The sequence below is a fragment of the Ambystoma mexicanum genome, chromosome 4p (assembly GCF_040938575.1).
Source record: "Ambystoma mexicanum isolate Mex_15411 chromosome 4p, UKY_AmexF1_1, whole genome shotgun sequence".
Classification (NCBI taxonomy): domain Eukaryota; kingdom Metazoa; phylum Chordata; class Amphibia; order Caudata; family Ambystomatidae; genus Ambystoma; species Ambystoma mexicanum.
The window spans coordinates 859,118,255-859,138,318 of record NC_090927.1 but is presented as its reverse complement, the minus strand read 5'-3'; the positions used below and the strand labels follow the sequence as shown (position 1 = coordinate 859,138,318).

At 46.1% G+C, this 20,064-nt stretch overlaps 1 protein-coding gene across 5 annotated transcripts in view; it reads right to left on the bottom strand.

Moving 5' to 3' along the window:
• Nucleotides 1-20,064, bottom strand: part of LOC138453513 (centriolar coiled-coil protein of 110 kDa-like) — a 981,554-nt gene that overhangs the window by 947,091 nt on the left and 14,399 nt on the right. For 2 of the 5 annotated variants that reach the window (XM_069606427.1, XM_069606428.1), the window contains exons 1-2: nucleotides 9,033-9,196; nucleotides 1,938-2,090 (exon numbers count right to left, since the gene is read on the bottom strand). In XM_069606427.1, coding sequence (XP_069462528.1) covers nucleotides 1,938-2,090; nucleotides 9,033-9,158 — 279 coding nt within the window. In that variant the 5' untranslated portion in view covers nucleotides 9,159-9,196. Of the gene's footprint in view, nucleotides 1-1,937; nucleotides 2,091-9,032; nucleotides 9,198-20,064 lie in introns of those variants that run through there. The other 3 variants (XM_069606425.1, XM_069606426.1, XM_069606429.1) reach the window with 3 other exon arrangements.

Sequence of the window (20,064 nt, the reverse complement as noted above, 5' to 3'; positions counted from 1 at the left end):
CTGTTTTATAAATATAAGCTGAGAGAATATGTTGCCAACAGACAGAGCGCCGACATGCTTGCAACATTGTAATCACTCAACACAGCTTTTCTGTGTAAAGGTAAACACAGAGGGTACGCCACATAGCACGCGACGTCAGACGCCAATGACGCATCCAGGCGACGTGACGAGTTCTGCAGCACGCACCGCTTGGTAGATAAGCACTTGCCAAGTGCATCAATAGGAAACCAGCCAACGCTCTGCGCAGCTCCCTGCATCCTGCAGGTAAGCAAGACCAGACAGCAAAGTGTTACTTCATATAACCAGATGACCATGAAAGCATGAACATTGTGGTTCACTTTCAATACTGTTTTTGATATTTCTTCTAACAGATTACGGCTACTATAACAGGTTCTCAGCTGAAAGCAGCAAGTTCCCAATTTACACTAGTCGTTCAGCACCGATGAACCAAGTGTTCCGGTATGTTTATCATCTGCACACCTGTACTATTAGGCTAGTGGTTACGCACAAACATCAACAGAATGTAAAAGCAGGGTCCCGTACCATTTTTGCCAGTAGGAGTTGGGGCATTGAATATTGAGGATGGTATTCCAACACTCCCTTTACCAGGGAGAGTGGCATCCCCTGACTAGAAGATATGAAAGCGATGTAGATATATAGCCTATTAATGTTTTCTTAACAACCAAGTGTTGAGAACCTCAAGGCCTTTTTATAACATCCCACAGATATTGAGCCAGGGGGGCATACTTTGACGAAGGGAATAAAAAAGGCGGGTAGGTAGTGCGCATTTCCAGATAGGCACATTAGTGAAGCTTGGCAAACATGTCTAAACCTCTTTTATGAATGACATGTATATGTTGTTATAGAATGTGTACGGATGATGGACCTACCGGTCCGAAATGCATTGGCAACAGCTTCTTATCCTTTGACAAGAAGAAATAAAAAGAAGGATCAATAAAGGATGCACAACATTTGCTCAAAAGGTTTATTCACATGTAATTTGCATTGAAAGGAGTATACAAAGGCAGTAGTGTTTACTACATAGACAGCATCTCCAGATCCGGTGTAGATACATTGAAATTACCCGTTTATATCCAGAAATAAAAACAGCATTGAACATCATGTACACAAATCACCAGCTGTACTTTCAGTTATTGTCAAGAGAATCACTTGCTGGTAAAAACCTATTGACTTTTCAACACAGTTACCGAAGTTCAGAAACATGTAGCATTTCTCACACTGGGCAGTGTAAAAAAAACAACACACACAAGATTTGGTTCTACTGAGGACCAGTTATTCTGGACATTCAGCACACAAGTCTTGAATCAAATGCCAATTCTCTTTTCTGAGTTTTTTTTGAAGTGCATACAATAGTCTTACAACTTTGTTATTTTAGTAATGTGAAACTAAGATCCAAACAAGTCACATCCACGTAAAATTATGTGTTGGAATTTACAATGATTAAGACAGCAACGGGAGGTAAAGTAAAAAAAAAAAAAAAAAAAAAAAAAAAGGACATGGCCAGGAAAGGCTTGCTTGACAGGGTTTATGAATCAGTCAACTACAGCAGCCCAGCCATAAAATACATTCTTTAAATGTCAAACGGGATAGCACAAAAGGCAGTGTCAAACATTCCCCAAGCCCCTTACAATGAGTGCTGTCAGTGACACTAGTGTAGAAGTTAATCGCTTGGTTACACTTTACAGCAACTCTTAACACAATACAAAGTGTAGTAGTGTTTCGGAGCTTGGACTGATACAACATAGTTTACATTCTTTTTTGTGCCACTTACAAATAGTTTGGACTATGTTACACACACCGAGGTCAGATCGCAGACAGAAACATGAAACAAAGAGACACATTTTTTTCAAACATACGATTTCGTGATTCAGGCCCACCAAGACCACAGGTTTGTGTTGATTTGAAAGATCTCTTACCAGAGGTGAAAGTACAGCGACACCGTGAAACTGTATTAAAGATACACTTTGGTGGGTGCTGATGAAGAAGCCTTCATCGATTGCCTCAGCTTGAATCCTGGCAAGATGCTTTTTGCAGAACTCTTCATACTCCTCCATCTCAATTTGACAGAGCTGCACATCGAAAAGAAGGATTTGGTTCCATTTTATAGGGAGGCTAAGCATACTACACTAGGCTTTCTGATAAAAACAAAGCAAAGTTCTAACATAGTAAATCAACACAAAACCTGGATGCATTATACCATAAATCTAAAAGAATCATTAGGTGTGTTAACAGTTTTGATAGCGCGTAGCTCCTCAGCCCCTGGGGAGAAACAGGGTGCTGCACAAATGTTAAAAAGAAAACATTTAAAAGCATGTTCAGCAACACTAGCAGTGGTAGGCATGCAAAGAAAGAGTAGAGAAAGTGACTACATGCACATAATGTATATTTAAAATAATCTCCTGTAGTTTACAGAACTATTTCATATCTTATTCACATAATTCAGATTTTCAAATCAACTACATACATAATTTTTTATAAAAAAACATCCTGAAATAGTATTACAAACTTCAATAAAAATACATCAAAATTCATCACTCACATTCAAATTTCTCTCAAATATTCCTAGCAAACTTTCAAACACTGTAAAGTGCCATCATTAAACTGGTATTACCAGAATGTACACTACATTTCCCAAAAGGTACTTCACTTAATGTCGAACGGTTATGTACAAAACGCCCCAGCAAACACACATTCACTATGTAACCTTTCTCAACCAGTCAAGTTATGTTAGTTCTCTCGTGACACTGATTTTTGACATATCGCAAAGGTCCTTAAATTGCGAGGTATACCTCTTCTGGGGCCTAATGTAGTTAGCGTGGGTAACTGATCCATTTTTAATAGCATATGAAATCTATGGACATTAACGGTTGGACACAGTTGTTTAGATACATTTGAGTTGGAAAATTTTATATTGCAACAAGCTATGTTCCGGGTATTTTCTCAACGTTTCCATATGTGGATAGTTTGAGGTCCAGTCCCAGTCTTTCAGTTTCTTTACAAATTTTTCTTTTAGTTTAAAGAAGTCGTGAGACTAATTGGGCCTGCAGCCAATACTTTAAAAGAGAGGACATGAGACGTGCCCACACACATACTACTTTCCTTCAGATTTCCTGTGATGACCTCACTCACCCAGTTCGTTCAGTAATGCACTCTTAGATTTTATCATAGCCTTGAAGTATAATAGTCCTCTGCTTTTTAAAACCAAAAGGAGGCAAGAGACATTAATCCGAACTCAAGTCGTAGTAATTCAATTGGGACCGAATTTCCTAAACCCAATAGTGTTCTCCAGAATCACCCTTCTACAGTTTTTAGCCATCCAAGGATTTCCATATTCAATGCTTCCAGACCATAGACTATCGGATGGCAAAAGCTTTTCTTACATAGCAAAACAATACCAGTGTAGCTATATCCTGCGGTTTCAGCAGTGAGCTTTGTTTATGAGTACAATTTGCATAATCGCTCTCTGGGTCCTGTTGGTCATAATTTCTTTGCAAGTACGCTCTCCATATTCCAGGCCTAGAAATCTATAAGATGTTACCTATTCTACGACTACCACCGATTAATGGCTGCCTACTACATCCTTTACTATAGCATGCCATTTTTGTTTCATCAGTGTTGACAACCAGGTTATTGTTTGACGCATATTTATAAAGTTCAATGGCTGCCCTATGCAGTTCCACAAACGTATGGTCAAATAGTACGAGACCGTCTGCATAGGACAACCAGCGAACATGCACACCCTCCAACTTTTGAGGGCAACAATTTACACCCTCCAGCTGTATACGAAGGTCAGCCAAATAGATATTGAACAGTAGAGGGACCAGTACGTAGCCCTGTTTCACCCAGATTGGTAAGCACCCCCGCCCTCTGCGCTGGCACCCCCACTGTTCAAACTCACATACACAACCGTATCTTCATGCATCCGTTTAATGGCTTCCAATAACCAAGGCGAGATGTCTAGTGTTTGTAGCTTCGCCCACAACTTCTGACGATTCCTCGTGTTGAAAGCTTCCCACAGATCAACGTACAATGGTATGGGCCAAAATGACTGCACCAACGGTTCGGACCTATACAAAAAGGTCATAAATGCATGCCACCAAAGGTTCGAACACCAAAAGTTCGAACCTTTGGTGGCATGCATTTTAGGTAGGTAAAATAATCAAAAAAAGACTGTCCCCTGCAACACCCCACTCACTATACTACACAGCATAGTGAGCGGGAGTTTTGCGGGGGGAAACACCTGCAGCTGCCCGGAAAACAAAAAAGAAAGAAAAGGACCCTGCAGCGCCAGATTCCGATCACGGAAGTGAAAGGGAACCGGCGCTGCAGGGATACAGCGCGTCTTGAAAGATAAGTAGGGTGTGTGTGGGGGTATGTTGGGGGTGTGGGTGGGAGTGTGGGTGGGAGTTTGTTTATAGGGGTTTCATATGTATGTTCGCATGGGAAATGTACAAACCTTTTGTGGTGCGTACATTTCTCATGCAAACATTTCCGTTGCTGACTTTTCCGTGACAGAAAAATCACGCAGTTCCACGTACAATACATATAATGGAGGAGCGCCACTATGGCAATTTATTTAGATATAGTCCAGTTAAAAAGGTATCTTCATCTTTTTCCCTCACTGATTTTAGTATTGGAATTCCAGTCGATTTCACAGCAATATTTGGATTTTCCAAACCGATTCTATTTTTTAAAAAAAAAAAATGTTTGCGGAATTGGTTGTACACACACCAACTTTATCCTCCCTCTGTTGCACTCTCCCACAAACTCCCTTCAGTTACTCTCACTAATTTCCATACAACCAAATTGGTACAACCCTCTCAGTTGCAACACTTTACCTTCACTCTCAAAGAACTCCTGACAGTCTCCTCCAACGTCTTCTCTGGCCACTAGACCCTCCGCTGGCCTCTTGCTCCTTTTACGACCTCCACCATACACCCTTTACTCTCAACTAAATCGGTTGGCGTTTTATATCCCTCCCATTCCTGCCTTGGAGCTCACCTCGAGTCACTGGTTTCTCTGGAGCAGCTGCTCTCCTTGGCCAATCTCTAAACTATAACTTTAAGGGAAGTCTTCAAAATGTCTTCCCAGCCTCTCCCCCCCCCTTTTCAGTCTCAATTTCCAGTCAGCTATATGGTGAGAGGGGTGTGGTTACACTCAGATATTTTCCTGTCCTTGCTGAGTTTCCACTCAAACATGGTCTGGGAAGTATTCTTTCTTATGCTCTATTCCCATCCTATCACTTGCCAGTTCCAGTTCTGCTGCTGTCCCACTACTCCCCTGCAGCACACCTGGGGATAATGGGATGGGCGTTTGGTGTCTCATTCAACTTCTGAAGTGGAAATTGTGATGCTGGAAAATGCATCGGAGGGACAGGGCCTCCGTATCCATGTCCTTTACTGCTTTTTATCGTGTGTTCTGTCGTGTTTTCCGCGCAGGAGTTCATGTGGGACTCCTGGCGGTGCAGCTCTCTCCTTTGCTTTTGGTGAATGGACCCATGGGATACCCTTATGGCACCCATGGGTAGGGGTACAACCCTGTGCCCCTAGTGTATGTTTTTGGGCACCTGTATGTGGCCCACAGAGCAGGGTATGGGCTGGTGGCAGCTCTGTGGTGAATTGACTGGTGCCCTGAGCGTACTCCATTTTGGGATGCCCAGGCCCTGTCATTGGAATCGGTAGATTCCTGATGGAGATAAGATGGCCCCCGTGGCTTCTCACCTTCCATCGCCTGTTACCTTGATCTTCCCGAAATCCCGGGAAGCCGTGACTCTGTCCCTTCCCCCTGACTGGCTGTTGAGTGGAAGTTCCATATATGGTAGTGTGGGGAAGTGCGGACCAGACTGGCTGGAGCCTGTGGGTGGGACCTGGGTGAATGGCGTGTGTGACAAATACGCATTCTGTGTTGTGGGTGTCTAGTATCTGGTGTTTTATACAATGACTGAGACAGCCCTTCCCGAAACTGGTATGAATGCAGTGTGGAGTGTTGAATGGCTGGGTACTTGTCCCAATACACATAACTTGTGAGTGTCTGGAGAGAGGTGAATGGCCTGAATGCACTATGCACCTGATTGGCTACCTGCCTGCATGAATGCCCTTGTGACCGATTGGTTGCTTGAGTGTGACCCAGCAGAATAAATGGGAGACAAACTAGTATATCTAGGGGCCTCTCGCTGGTAGAATTCGCGTTCAGAAGCTTCAGTCCACTACGACGAGTAACTGGAGTAAACCTGAAGCTTAACCTTGAAGCCCTGCTGGAAGAGAAGAATTGCTGGAAGAGAAGAATTGCTGTTGCTCACCTTCACAATCTGAAAGCTGCTGTCTCTCCAAGGACTGACCCTGAGAGGACCTGGTAAGGCACCCTCTTCCCGGGCTATGAGGGACCATCGTGCACCAGCTGATCTTTGCCAAAGCTCCCTGGTAGACAGATCTTCGACAGGCTGCCGACCCGAGACAGGGACAGCCGCGGAATCCCAAGGAGAAGCACCCGGACTGTTGTCCACCACTGTCGACGACCGCAGTCGCCGACTGGAGCCGCTGTGCTCCCATTTGCCAAAGAACTTCATTTGATCCAAGGATGCTCTCGCCTGCATCGTCGCCTGTCTTATCCTGCTGGAGAAGGCCCGACTGTCGACATGCTGAAGAGCATCTGCCGGTGGGTTTCCCGGCACCCAAAGACCACAGACGCCGACGACTCAACGCCCTTGCTCTTTGCGGTCCAGAACTATCGACACCGAGGTGCCCCACAGCCTGTTCCTTGCAGGACGTTTAGGCTTCCCCGGCAATGAGCACCGCTAGGAACGAAGCTGCCACTTCACCGTCGTAGCTCACCCTGTTCTCTGATGGACGTTCGACGACCCGTGACTCCTGCCTTAAAGGGAGGACACTCAAGAAGGGCCGTTGATTCCCAGACGAGGAACGCTACAACACCAGGTACTTTGGGGTTGCATAACTATTAGAAAGTCTTGTTTGAACAATATATGGACTGGGCTTGTGATATATCTTTATTTTACAGGTTGCCCAGGTGGGGGGGGGGGGGATCTCCACACAGAACTGTGACTAGGTATCGGGGCCAGTATTCTGCCTATTGTTCTAACCAACTGCTTTCCTCATATCTATTGTTGGTTTCCTTTACAAACTGATTTGTGTGACATTTAACGGTACAGTTGATGCACTTTAAAGAGATCTAATAGTAATTGTGGTACCACGTAGAACTGATTAAATTTGCCATTATAATAACCGAGTACAAAGTGAGTTATCGTGCTATTGTACATATCCTTGAATATTAATTATATAAAGACTTTGTTTTAACTAATATAGTGTGGGGACATTCCTTTGTGGGTGCTTGGGGACTACACTGTACTTAAAAACCAGCCCGCATCACCTCCTGAGAAGCTAGGCCTTGATTGCTCGACCACGTACCAATAATAGAGAATCTTGGCTGGGGTCCTCTGTTCTTCTCCTCTAACATATAGACAGTAGAAGAACAGACACCCCCCTCCGGTCTTTACAGAAATCAAGGTTCATTCTTACTTGTGTAGTTAATCCGCTCCTCTTGCTCCAGACCTGGTCCGTGGGACCCAGGTACATTGTGGTCCTTGCAGTCCCATTTTTCCTTTACTTTGTGCTGCATTACGATCCATGACACATGAAGTTTGAGGGGTCTGGTGCATGCTGGTCATCATTCTCCGAAAGAATAGAATAAAATACCTTGACAGGACAAAGGCCGATGTGCGTTTGGGTTAGAGAAAAGGGCACCATTTGGCATACGCGGCCCCAGGCATACCAGGGAGCATTTGACTCACTCAATTCCACTCGCTTCGTTGACATGGTCATACTGATGACATGGACAGTGGGTTGCAGGACAGCAATTCTGCCCACAATAAAGCCAAAGAAAGGAAAAAGACTGTTATCAGTGGACCACATCAAACAGGCAATGCCATTTGCTGAGCTAGTAGAGCAGGAACCGGTAATCAGTCAAATGATGCATCATGTTACAATTTAAAATAAACTGAATGAAATAAACAAATTGCCTATCTGGAATCAAAGGCATTCAAAATGTGATTCCCTGAAGAGTGTTTTTGGACTAAAGGATCAAAGCTAATATACAATATAGTGGAAAGAGCCTCTTTTTTATTTTATTAGCACCCTGGGTGGGGGCGCTGGCCAATCAGGAGTCTCAGAACACAGGCTGTACTGTAAGGTACAATGCGTTTCAAACTGCCTGGGCAGTCAGCGCCACCTTCATAACTTCTGTCGTTTTCTACATTGGTGCCAATGGTGTCTCTAACAAAAAGAAACATACCTTTATCCCGCGGCCCAGTGCCACGCAGTGCTGCTCATCAGTGAAGTCTGTTTTCGTGTTGATAAAATCAGAGACTTCACTGACCAGCAGCACTATGCAGAGCCGAGCCGAGCCGCAGGATGAAGGTACGTTTAAAAAAAAAAACATAAGACTCCATTAGCACCCGTGTAGAGAACTACAGAGGCGCCAATGGCGGCGGGTCGACCCTCCCGGTAACGGCAAGGTGCCCTTGTTCCGGCCCTTAACTTGGGACGGCAGGACAGGGTCGGCCTGCCGCCTCTGGGCAGATAGCCTCATTATGTGCAAGTCACATTGTATTTTATGCTTAACCAACTTCTTTAAACTCCAGGTCCAGTGGAGTTAGCAAGCAGCAAAGTTGATACAAGTTAGTTCCAAAGTTTCCATAAGAGGGAATTACATCTTTACACATCTACCCCGGGTCATTTATGACTACCACAATACCACACATACGACAAGTCTGTCAACAAGAATTCAGGTGTACACAAGTTCAGTGACAGATTAAACCAGACTTGCACCCAGTGATCCCATATTCAAAACTGATCTGTTAAAGCAATATTACAGATCTTTACCCAAAAAGCACTATGCGCCGTTAAAGGACACAGACGAAGTCCAGGATAATGGGCAACATGCATGTCTTGCTTAATATTGTAATGCATTCTTCTTTAAAAATACCGCCTCACACTCACTGGGAGTACTGTTCGATGTCTTTTGCAGAATCCATTTCTACATTTCAAACTCCATTCCCCAATATTGCAGTACACCCATTCATGGAGGAAGACTACAGGCACGAATATCAAAATGCCTTTCTTCATACATCTGACGCACTGAGATCTACCTGTGGCAACAACAAAAACAGGAAAATTAAGATTAAACCTAGGCAAACTAGGTTAAAATCACAGAAAGTCGGCACCAAGCGGTTTGTGTCTTCCTTGCCATTTGCTGTTTGAAGGAAAGGTGTCAGTTGATGTTGAATCCAAGGGACCAGGCACAGGTGGCCAGCTGCGATGTGAAGCCCTTGAGATGCATAGCAGAGAGCCAGGTCTGGATGGCAGAGTGTTCAGTGTTTTTGGTAAGCAGTAGGGATTCAGTCTTGGAGGGGTTGAGCTTCAAGTAAGCACTGGACAGCCCCAAATGGATCAACGTGAGGCAGGCCTTGAGCCTGTGGATATCTTTGATGGAGGTTATCTTGAGGCAGATCTGCGGATCATCTGCGTATTGGTGGATGTGTGGCACAAGCAGGGGTTACAAACAGTTTCTATGTAAGGGAAAACATTACAAGGGAGTGGTTAGGTCCCTGCGGGGCGACACAGGCGATTGGTAGAGTTGGTGAGCTGGAGGAATCAGTTTGTACTAACAGGTGGCGATTAGCAAGATACGATTTGAACCAGGGGAGCACTATCTTGCTGATCATCCCCCATGCGGCAATGTAGATTGTCAGTGAGTGTCTGGTAGATTACTGTGTCAAATGCTGCTGAGAGGCCAAGGAGAACCAGAAAGCAGGGATGGCCATTGAGGATTTTGAGGCCAATCAATCAACTAGATGGTAGCAGTTTCTGAGCTGCATCTGGGAAGAAACCAAGATTGTTGGGACTGAAGTAGATTTTTGGCTTCGATGTGTTGGAGTTGTGTGGCTTTGGCATTCTCAAGGATCTGCCTGAGGAAGGAAGATGGGTAATGGGCCGTTTGGTGAGCCACAGGGAAGACACAGACTCTCAGGTGACATTGACAGGATGATTTACTAAAGAAGAATTTTTTAATGCCTATCTTTCCCCATCTCAATGGGAATTCCCTACCTAACTCATCACTAATGTGCTCAACAGTCAGTCCAAATAAAGTCGTCAACTGTCCCAAACTGACCCTAGCATTATGTAAACTAACTTAGACTTGGAGAATGACTCTTCTTCTTTGAATACTTTTAGTATCAGTCTGTAAATAGTATAGTATTCTTAAATATCTTCCCGTTACTTCTTTGATCAGTCTCTGTAATTCTTTCAATGTGCTTGGGAACTTCTCTCCCTTTTTGGGATCTCTCTTTTATTTATTTTTTTACACGTTTCACTTTCTTGATTGCATCTCTCAATATACTCTTGGCTGTATTGCTCCATTGGGGTTATGACACCCCCCCTCCTTTATTATGGTTCAGGTCAGTTTGGCCTGCCCTTCGCTCTAACTGTTTGCACTTTTGCCAAGGTCGTATGGTCACTGGCTTTTCCCTTACTTTGGCTTTTTCATAACTTGCACTTGCGAGTGTTCACACTTAGCAGTCGCTTTAGATTCTTTCCCTTTTCCCAGGGTACTCCAATCACAAGCTCTCTCCCAGTACTGAGATTCTCAATAAAATCCCCTCTTGTGCCCTCACTCCTTCTCTTGACTTGCTTCAAGATTATCAGTTTCCTAATTAGTAGAGAAACAAACTGGATCTACAATAGAACGATATTCAAAGCCACCAGCTACTCCCGGTTATCTTCTGCTTCAAAGGAGAAAGTCTTCTGAAGTCTGGTTACTCCGGATCCTTCTTGTCTGCTGTCGATCACTGGTGCCTTTCCTTCTTTGGCCTTTTGTTTCTCCCGGTCTCCCCTCTGCTCTTGGTTTCTCGTCTCACTTTGGTGCTTCGGTCTCTGAACGTGGGCCTTTAGGTTTCTCCTTCACAATAGTCTCAGCAGAGTCGTTTGGACCGCACAAACCTTGCAGGCTCTCTGGTTCCTGCAGGTGTCACATCATCCAGGGCCTTCTCGTGCCGATGTCTGCTTTCCTCTCTCGCTCGATTCCTCAAGTTTACGTTGTAAGACGTACTCGTTTCAGTGGATTGGCGTTAGGGAGACTTTTCATTTATGTGCTAATTCCGTTCAACCTTAGAGACCCCCAGCTCTTTTGCTGGATTTAGGACTTTTTAATTTTAACCCTTGAGTGAGTGGGACCCTTTGAATATCAAGCTTCTTAAGGGAGCCAAGGAGGATTTCTTGAAGTTGATTGCAAAGCCTAACCGCTGTAGAAGTTGCATGGTGGCCTCTAGGCTTGCTTGTGTTCTTCTCAGCGACAAGCCCCTTACCAGCCAATCGTCCAGGTAAGGGTAAACATGTTGACCTTCTCTTCATAGCTGCCACAGGAGCCAAGCATTTTGTGATTGTCATGGGAGATGATTTTAGTCCGAACGGAAGTACTTTGAATTGGTAATGACTGACCGACTACGAACCTTAGAAACTCTGTCATCGACGCATGGGTATGTGGAAGTATGAGTCTTGTAGGTCTAACGACGCCAGAAAATCTCCCGGCTGTATGGAACGCATGACTTCAGGCTTTTCAGAGTCTTGTTGAGATCCCGAAGGTCCAGAATGGGTCGCCACTTGCCGTTGGGTTTCTTGACCGCGAAGTAACGGGAGTAAACTCCTTGACCTCTCTCAGCCACCGGAACAAATTCTATAGCCCCTTTTTGCAGCATAAGCACCACTTCCTGTTGTAATATGTGAAGATGGGGTTGTGCTGAATACACAGGTGGAATTTGTGACGGCGCCTTCTTGAACGGCAAAGAGTGGCCTAGTTTTACCGTGTCCAACATCCAACAGTCTGATGTTATTCTTTCCCACTCGTCGACGCGACGGGACACTGCCTCCCAGGACATCCTGAAGCCTCTCATTGTTGGGACTTTGACTGCTTGCTTTTTGTGGATGACGAATATCCTCCTCTTCTCCTCGAAGCCTGGTAGTCTCGGCCTCTTCGCGTTGCTTGGACAGCACACCTATAGCCTTGAGAGGAGTATGATGGCCTGCTGAAACTCCCGTCTCTGGATGAGGTAAAATTAGGAATTCCCTGATGCTCCGCGGAAGGGGCGAAAGGACCGAAATGCTCTCCCGCTTTGTAGGACTCCTAGCAACCTTGCCGTGTCCGTATCCTCTTTCATACCTTTTAGGGCCTCGTCCACCTTCTCCCCGAACTGCTCACCCTCACATGGCATATCGAGCACCTTATACTAGACCTACGGTCTAAAGTTCGTGAATTTCATCCAGGCTTGCGTTCTCAAAATCACTCCATTGCTTATTTGTTCGAACCCAGATTCCGCCAAGTCCACAGCGATGTTGATCGAGTGGTTTGATGCCTCTTCCCCCTCAGGGACCAGCAACATGGCCGATTTTCTATGCCCCTCAGGGAGGTGTTCCATGATTGGGGCCAAACGATGCCACATCTCCCGGTCGTACCTTGCCATGATAGCCAGCGAGTTAGCTGCCTTAACCGTCGTTGCTCCTACCGACAAAACCTTACCAAAAGCGTCTTGCCTTCTAGCCTCATTGTCCGGAGGTGTTGTACACTGGCTTTTCTAGCTGCTACCGCCGACAATACCAACTCCGGGGAGGGCTGTGCAGTCAGACATTTAGGATTAGAGTCCGGGGCCTTGAACTTCTTTTCTAATCCGCCCTCGATTGCTGGTTCCGAAAATGGATGGCGCATGGTTCGCAAGCCTTCCTGCCAGACGTGGTTTAGAATGGGAACGGAAAAGACAGATTTCCTCCTCTTGCCCATATGGTCGAATAAGTAGCACTCCTTTTCTTCTTCAGGGGTCAGACCAAATTCAATACAGGCTTTGCCCATCATCGCGTGAAAAGAGCCGATGTCTGGCGGCAACGGCTTCTAGGCGCTTCCACTTCTGCCTCCGATTCCCATGTAGGATCTCTCAAAGGGGACAATGAAAAATCTGAAAAAGAGTCTCTAGGCCCTTGTTCTGACTCTGAATCTTGCAATTCCCCTTCTTCCGGGTGTGAACGAGGAGGCTCCTCGCTAACTGGACAGCAGGTTGGCATCCCCGTCAACCGTGGAGAGGGACCTGGTTCGTTGTCGGCCGGCATCGCCGGTATCCCTGTAAGTGCACTTGCGGGGGGTAGCCTAGCATCCAATTGGCTCAAAAGACTGTAGCGTGGTCAACACCTGTAAGAATAATAGTGACTGAGGGTTTAACAAAGACGATGCAACGGGGACACTTTGCCCTCCCGAAATCGTCGACGAGCCAACGCCCTGAAATCCCAGATCTGCTGGACCAACAATTTATTCACAGTCTTCCTCCACTGATGATAGAGAAAGCTGCCTCCTGCTGCAATAGGGTCTCTGGCAAAACTGCATCGTACACCTCAAATTGCCACGCCCTTGGGGGATCCACCGTCGATGACGGCAATGTGGACGCCCTTTCAATCGTCGCCGCTGGAGTCGACGAAGCCCCTGCAGGTACTGCCTGCGCTGGTGGTAAAGATCCCGTCAACGACGGAACCCCTGTCGACGATGTTGGAGGCTGTGACGCAGGTTCCTTAGGCGATCCCGCCTTTTTTGAGCTAGGCCTATGTTTCGTCGAGTCTCTACTCAAGGAAGACCTGTGATGGTCTCCTGAGGAGGAGGTCTTTAAGGGATCTTTCCCATTTTCTACGAAGATGAAGAAGAAGATTTCCCTTGATGGCGATCTCGTCCATGTTTCGAAGAGGGTTCTGTCGCCGGGTGTTTCTCGGAGGAACGCTTCTCCGTAGAACGTGGCTTCTTTGCCGGAGGCTCTGCAGACACCGATCGGCGATGGACTACCGACGATTTAGGCCTCGATACCAGACGGTGTGCCGATCCTACCTCCGATGAAGGGTAGGTCCCTTCATTTAGCCACGTCACCAGACGCCTATTCCGATCTTTCAGCGGCTTCTGTGAGAAACCCTTACAAATCTCACAACTGTCTGCAGAGTGATGCAGGTGTAGACAGTACAGGCAATCCATGTGCCCATCTCCTTCATAGACTTTCTTCAGTCCGCACGTAGCACTCAGGCGGAACAACGCCTTTCCAGACATTGTAAAAGAAAGACTTGTAAGAGTAGAATTCAACCTTGTACAGAGTAGAAAAAACACAAGGTGCTCCCGCTACTTTGGAGACGGTTGAAATCTGAAGGGAGCCGCGCGTGCGGGGCTATTTATACCCTAAGTCCTATTGGGTCATTGGTAAGCAGCCCAAAACGACGTAGATAGGACACACAAGTGTCAACGTTTTTCCTATGGAAAACGTCTTAATAAATATACCGAGGGTTCCCAGCCTGACGACAGGGAATATTCTAAGCATGTGAATCCATGAAAGATCCAATGCTGTAGAATAATTGTTACATACCCAAATTATGCAGGTGGGAGGAGCAAAGAGGAAACAGCCAAAGTATAGTTTCATTAGGTTGTTCAAACAAAATTCCATGTACATTGTATCATGATGTTTGAGAAAAGGGGTGCTCCTTAGCCTCTACTCAGTGAACCTCAGTGATTTTAAGTAGAACTGAAAGTTTATCATACCATTGGATTAATTGCATGGCACCCAGTGTACACCAGTCAATGCACTAAGTGATTACATGCCTAAAGTTTAATTGAAGTTTCATGTAATTAAGATCTCACCCATTCCTGTGGTGCACCAGGTTTATTTACCCAATAATAAAATGATGACTTACAGCACCATTGCTGGGCTGCCAGGGATGTAGAGGTCGCAGAGGAAGTTGTTGGCATGTGTGCGAGACATGGTGGTGACCAGGCATGTGAAGTATTCGATGAAGGAGGTGTTGGGCTTGGGAGGTCTGTAGATGAGGTGAAAAGTGACCATTGGGGAGCGCAGAAAGCGACAGGAAAGGTTTTCAAAAAGAGCCAATTGTGGTAACGTCCAGAAAAACAAGCAGCATAATTTGTATCAGTCTCAAAGCCTCCGCCACGAAGCATGCAGATATATCAGCTGCTGTTTGGACCTGTTTTATTGCTAAATCTGTGGATATTCACACCCTTACCACACCCACCAACTGTAGCCTCCAGCAAAACTTTCTATAATAGTAAACTAAAGGGAGAGATCAATAAGTCTGAAAAAAAATAGAAGATGAACAAAACAACTGCAACTAAGTATTGATAGTAATAATGCATACGTCAAGAACAGAAAGCATAAGAGGTGGTGGTAAGGAGTAGAAAGGGATGCACAGAAACCATTTGAAGGGGAATTTCTGTGTATGCATAAATCTAAAGGGTACCTTTGGGAAACCCATGGCTCCAGCTGGAGTGCTTTAAACTCAGCAAGGTCAGCTTGAATGCTAGGATATACAGCATCACATGAAAAACGTGCAGGGAAACCAAATGCACCCAAAGCCATTTATTTATTGACCATTTGTAGGGGCGCCTATACAGCAGAACGTGTTTCCAGGCGCCACAAGACTAAAGAGGGGAGGAGGGGGGGGGAGAGACATGGGATAAAAACAATATAAGGTCCTACTAGGCCCTGTGACATTCGGATCCTTAAAGTGCAGCAAACATGAAGTATGGGGGGGGATCAGGTCAGGGTGAAGGGAAGGTGGGACCTGGGGCACCCAGGGGCTGGGTAAGCGCTAAGGAGAGCCAGGAGGGCAAGTGCGCTGGGGGAAGGGTAAAGGTGAGCTAGTGAGGAAGTGGGGCGGGGGGTGAACCAGGCGCAGTAGTCTGGTCAGGGAAGGGTGCCCGAGGGCAAGTGCTAGTAAGGAGGCTCTGAGGCAGACTGGTCGAGAGGGGGGGCCTGGCCCCTGTATGACTCAGAAGGGGCCAGGTAGCTAGTCACAGTAGCATGCAGGGGCATTAGCAGGGACGGGGGAGAGGGAAGGAGGAGGAGGAGAAGGGGAAGGTATTGAGAAGTTTCTGGAAATTAAGGAGATTCGACTCAAGTCTGAGGGGGCAGGGAGGCCGTTCCAGAGGCAGGCTCAATCCGAGGAAAGATCTAGCCCCCCCACTCTCTTCTTAGAGAAACGTTTGACCTGCAGAGAGTTTCAGTCAGAGGACCGAAGGGCTCTAGCAGGGAGGTATTTAGGGAGAGAAAGTTGGATGTAGCGCAGCCTCAGAAAGCCTTGTGGAAGTTGTAGATGGTCTTCAATTCGATCCCTGCAGCCACCGGGAGCCAATGGAGAGATTTTAGGGCTGCAGAGGTGCGGTCCCTGTGTTTGAGGCCAAGGATAAATCTGTCTTGGAGTCCTATTCTGGATTAGTTGAAGAGGGCGGATGGAGGAAAGAGGCATATTGAGAAAGAGGCTGTTGCAGTAGTCCACCCTTGAGAGAACCAGCGCTCTGGAGACGTTGAGTGTCTGGGGGAAAGGGAGAATGCCTCTGAGGAGGTGAAGCTGAAAGTGAGCCTTCTTGGCAAGGTCAGCAATATGAGGTGAGAAGGAGAGAAAGAGAGGAATCGAAGACAACACCCAGATTATTTTGCCTCACAAGAGGTAGGGGCTCAGGGCAGGCAGCCAGAGAGTAGGGTGGAGGTGTAGGGAGTTCCAATGAGAAGGGATCTTGGTCTTATTGGCATTAAGACAGAGGTCGTTAACAGCACACCATGCCAGAATAGCAGTCGGACAATAGGGAATGAAAGAGGAAAGGAGAGGGGGTAGAGGAGGGAAGTTTAAAGGAGAGCCGAGCGGAATCAGCATAACACTGGAAGAGAGGAGAGAAGGTGAAGATCAGGTAGGGAAGATGGGCAAGGTAAATGTTAAACAGCCACAGCGAGAGGGTAGAGCCCTGGGGGATGTCGCAGGTGGAGAGGGATTTAGGAGGAGAGAAGAGAAGAGAACCCATCTGAACCTTGGGAGGGCCGAATCGAAAGGAAAGAGGTCAACCACGCCAGTGCCCGATCCGTGATGCCCAATGTATCATGGAGTCGATTTAAGAGGGTGGCATGATTGATAGTGTCGAAGGCAGGACGACAGAAAAGGAGGATGAGAACAGAAGTGTTATGTAGTGCTTGGTCTGTATGGTAGAATGCAGTGATGTCATCTGGAGTGTGTCAGTGTGGTTAATGGAATGAGTGGGTGAAGGCTCTCTGCCCAGGCAGTTGAAAGCCCCCTGCCTGGGTGATAGGTGTGCCAGTGTTTCTTGTCCTGTAATTTACCTGTAAGTTGTAACCTAAGGAACTGGCAATAAACCAAAGAAGTAACCACAGATACCAAAGAGAGTCACTTCTTTTCAAGAAGGATCGTTGGAGTTGCGGTTAGAGAGCAGATCTTCACAGGTGTTCGGGAGTGCAGTTTCCATGCAATATTGTCCTTGATAGTTCTAGAACAGCAGGGAAGGATCTGTTTGGAGGAGACTTTCATAGAGCAAACAGTCTTGGCGACTTTATCTAGTGCTATGGGTGAGAAGGAGGAGAGAGAGAGAGAGAGAGAGAGAGAGAGAGAGAGAGAGAGAGAGAGAGAGAGACACAAGTGGAGGAGGAGGGAGGGGAGAAGAGGATAGCGAGGAGAGGATGTCTTTAGTTTTGGTTGTGTAGTGAGAAGCCACCACAATTCAGAACAAAACGTAAGGTTCCTTTCCTAAAAACCGTTTCTATGCAAACACTAACAGAAGACTTCAAATTAAAGTTTTGCTAAGGTGAAATGTATTGAATTTTAAAGATTTCCTGCAAAAGAACATTGCTGCAACGATCTGAAAAAGAATACTATAAAAGCATATTTACCATCATCCACCTAACTCTCCACTATGTATAGGAAGAAGTGACAAGAGGAGACGATTACACCAAGCATTAGTCACTGCCTCCGAGAAGGCTTTCCCGACTTTGCAATCATGCATACGTACACCGGCGCACATCTAAAGAAACATTTCAATAGAAGGCTGCTAAATTGCGATAAAGTATAATGTGTGAATAATGCCCCAACTCGTCCAGTCAGCAAAGATGGTTTAGTTGACTATTTCCAGCGCCAAAAAAACTTTATATATGTCACCTGGGCCTTTTGCCAAAGCTTTGCAGCACAAAAGACCTTCAGTAGCAGTAGCTGGTTAGACGTTGCAAGAAAATGAAGCACTAATTGAATGCAATCGATCGTGCAACCACTTCGATGCAACTATTAAAATATAACGTCCTCGCTGAGAACACAAGTCACCAATCTTACATCGAGTTTTGATCGCCATTATGTGCAAACAATGTATTAAAAAACGGCCTTTTCAGCACGTGCTGTATGCAAGATTACTTTCGATAAACTATAGCATGGTTGCTGCTGCTGGCTACATTTAGAGTGAATAAATTTAATCCAACCCAATCACATATTTCTACCAATAACTGCAACAGCAGCTTGGCACCATCACCAGAATACACAACGCGATTTTAAAAACGAGTGAATAAGTATAGGACATTATTTCCCCGACAACAAATCGCAGAGACTGCACCAGTCAAAAAATGTTTGGGGTGTGGGAGAAAAGGAGGATTACCCTGCCGAAATCTACATTTCACACACGAGGATGGTAAACTCCTGGGCTTGAAATGACTGTGTTCAAGGTCATTATTCAGAGGCGTGGCCATATTACACATCAGACGCTCATTACCTTGCTCCAGGTGAGTCTCACGTTAATGAAAACCCTATACGGACTCTCGGGTCACAGAGCAACGAAAGGTCTTCTAAGAACGATATAACCAGAAATCCAATCCACATCATAAACCATTTGAGGTGCTGCCGAAGAGCGAACACGGTGCTGGGCTATACTTTCCCAAAGGTGCTGTTGCTTGCCTCTAAAAGCCCCACACTAAACACAAATGCGAAGCAGCCACTACATAAGGATAGTCGCTTTTTACGAGCAAGCAGGAGTACACAAAAGCAACAATAAACTATTTATTGCAGACAAGAAGAGAAAGTCTGGTCTGACGAATTACGGAATTCGATCACTTCTCCTCAGGGGGAAGCCTTTCCTTGGGAGTCTAGGGAGGTGAGCCAACAACTACAAGATGTTCCCCATAGGGGTGGCGGTAAGTGGGTTTTCACAGGGAGGGACTCCCCCCATGGATACAAGGACTGCCGTTCCCAGATGAAAATCCCTGCTCAGTCCCCCCCAAAATCCTTTAACACAGAAGATATGAAGCAACCTCTTGTATTTACTATTGGGATGTGTCGGCCAAAGGTAATTACTTAACTTGTACTGAGACGAGTACACCTAAAGGAGAAATGAAGAGAGAGTACCACCTAGGTACTGGGACAAGGAAACCAGAATTAGTTCTGAAGATTATGGGTAAAGGGGGGTGGGGGGACTAGGAAAGGTGGGACACTGCACTCCATCAGGCGATTATGGGATTGTCCTGCTTCGTGTGACAAGGTTTGCTTGGGAAGGTACCCTGCTGTCCCTGTCTTGGTTTTGGTAATTTTGGGGTTTGAACCCCTTAACACATGATTAGGGCGTTGTAGTCTGTCTGTGAGCAAGATATCTCCAATAATAGTCAAACAATTAAAAGTTTCAAACCCAAAATTATAAAGCTCATGAAAGACACTGGAGAAGGACTATCAGGAAGAGCAGGGGCAACCCCTGAATAGAGTCCTAACAAGAGGAGGAGTTAGAGACTGGGAGAGGGAGACCCAGGAGTTTCAAACCAGCTGGTAACTGGGAGAGAACGCAGTTCTCTACGCAGGCGAGCAGTTGGAATCAAGTTAGTGGCCCGGGTTGCACTGCTCGAGAGGCAGACCCGAGGAAGTTTGCCAAACGAATAACCGCCCCTGGAGGGACATTCTAGAAACAGGCACGGAGGAGAGAAGCTGTGGCTGCGAAGCACACAAGCCACAACTGGACATACAGCATGCTTACCTGGCGGTGGCCGAGAAGGAATTACAACATTGCTCTCCATCTGCGGATCTCCGGTCTGATCCACGCACTGGTCATCTGGCCACCCTCTGAATTTCGGCCTGCACTGTTTCTGGCACCCCCTGTACTTGACTTGTGGTCTGTATCTGTAAAGCCTACAGTGCCCTCTCC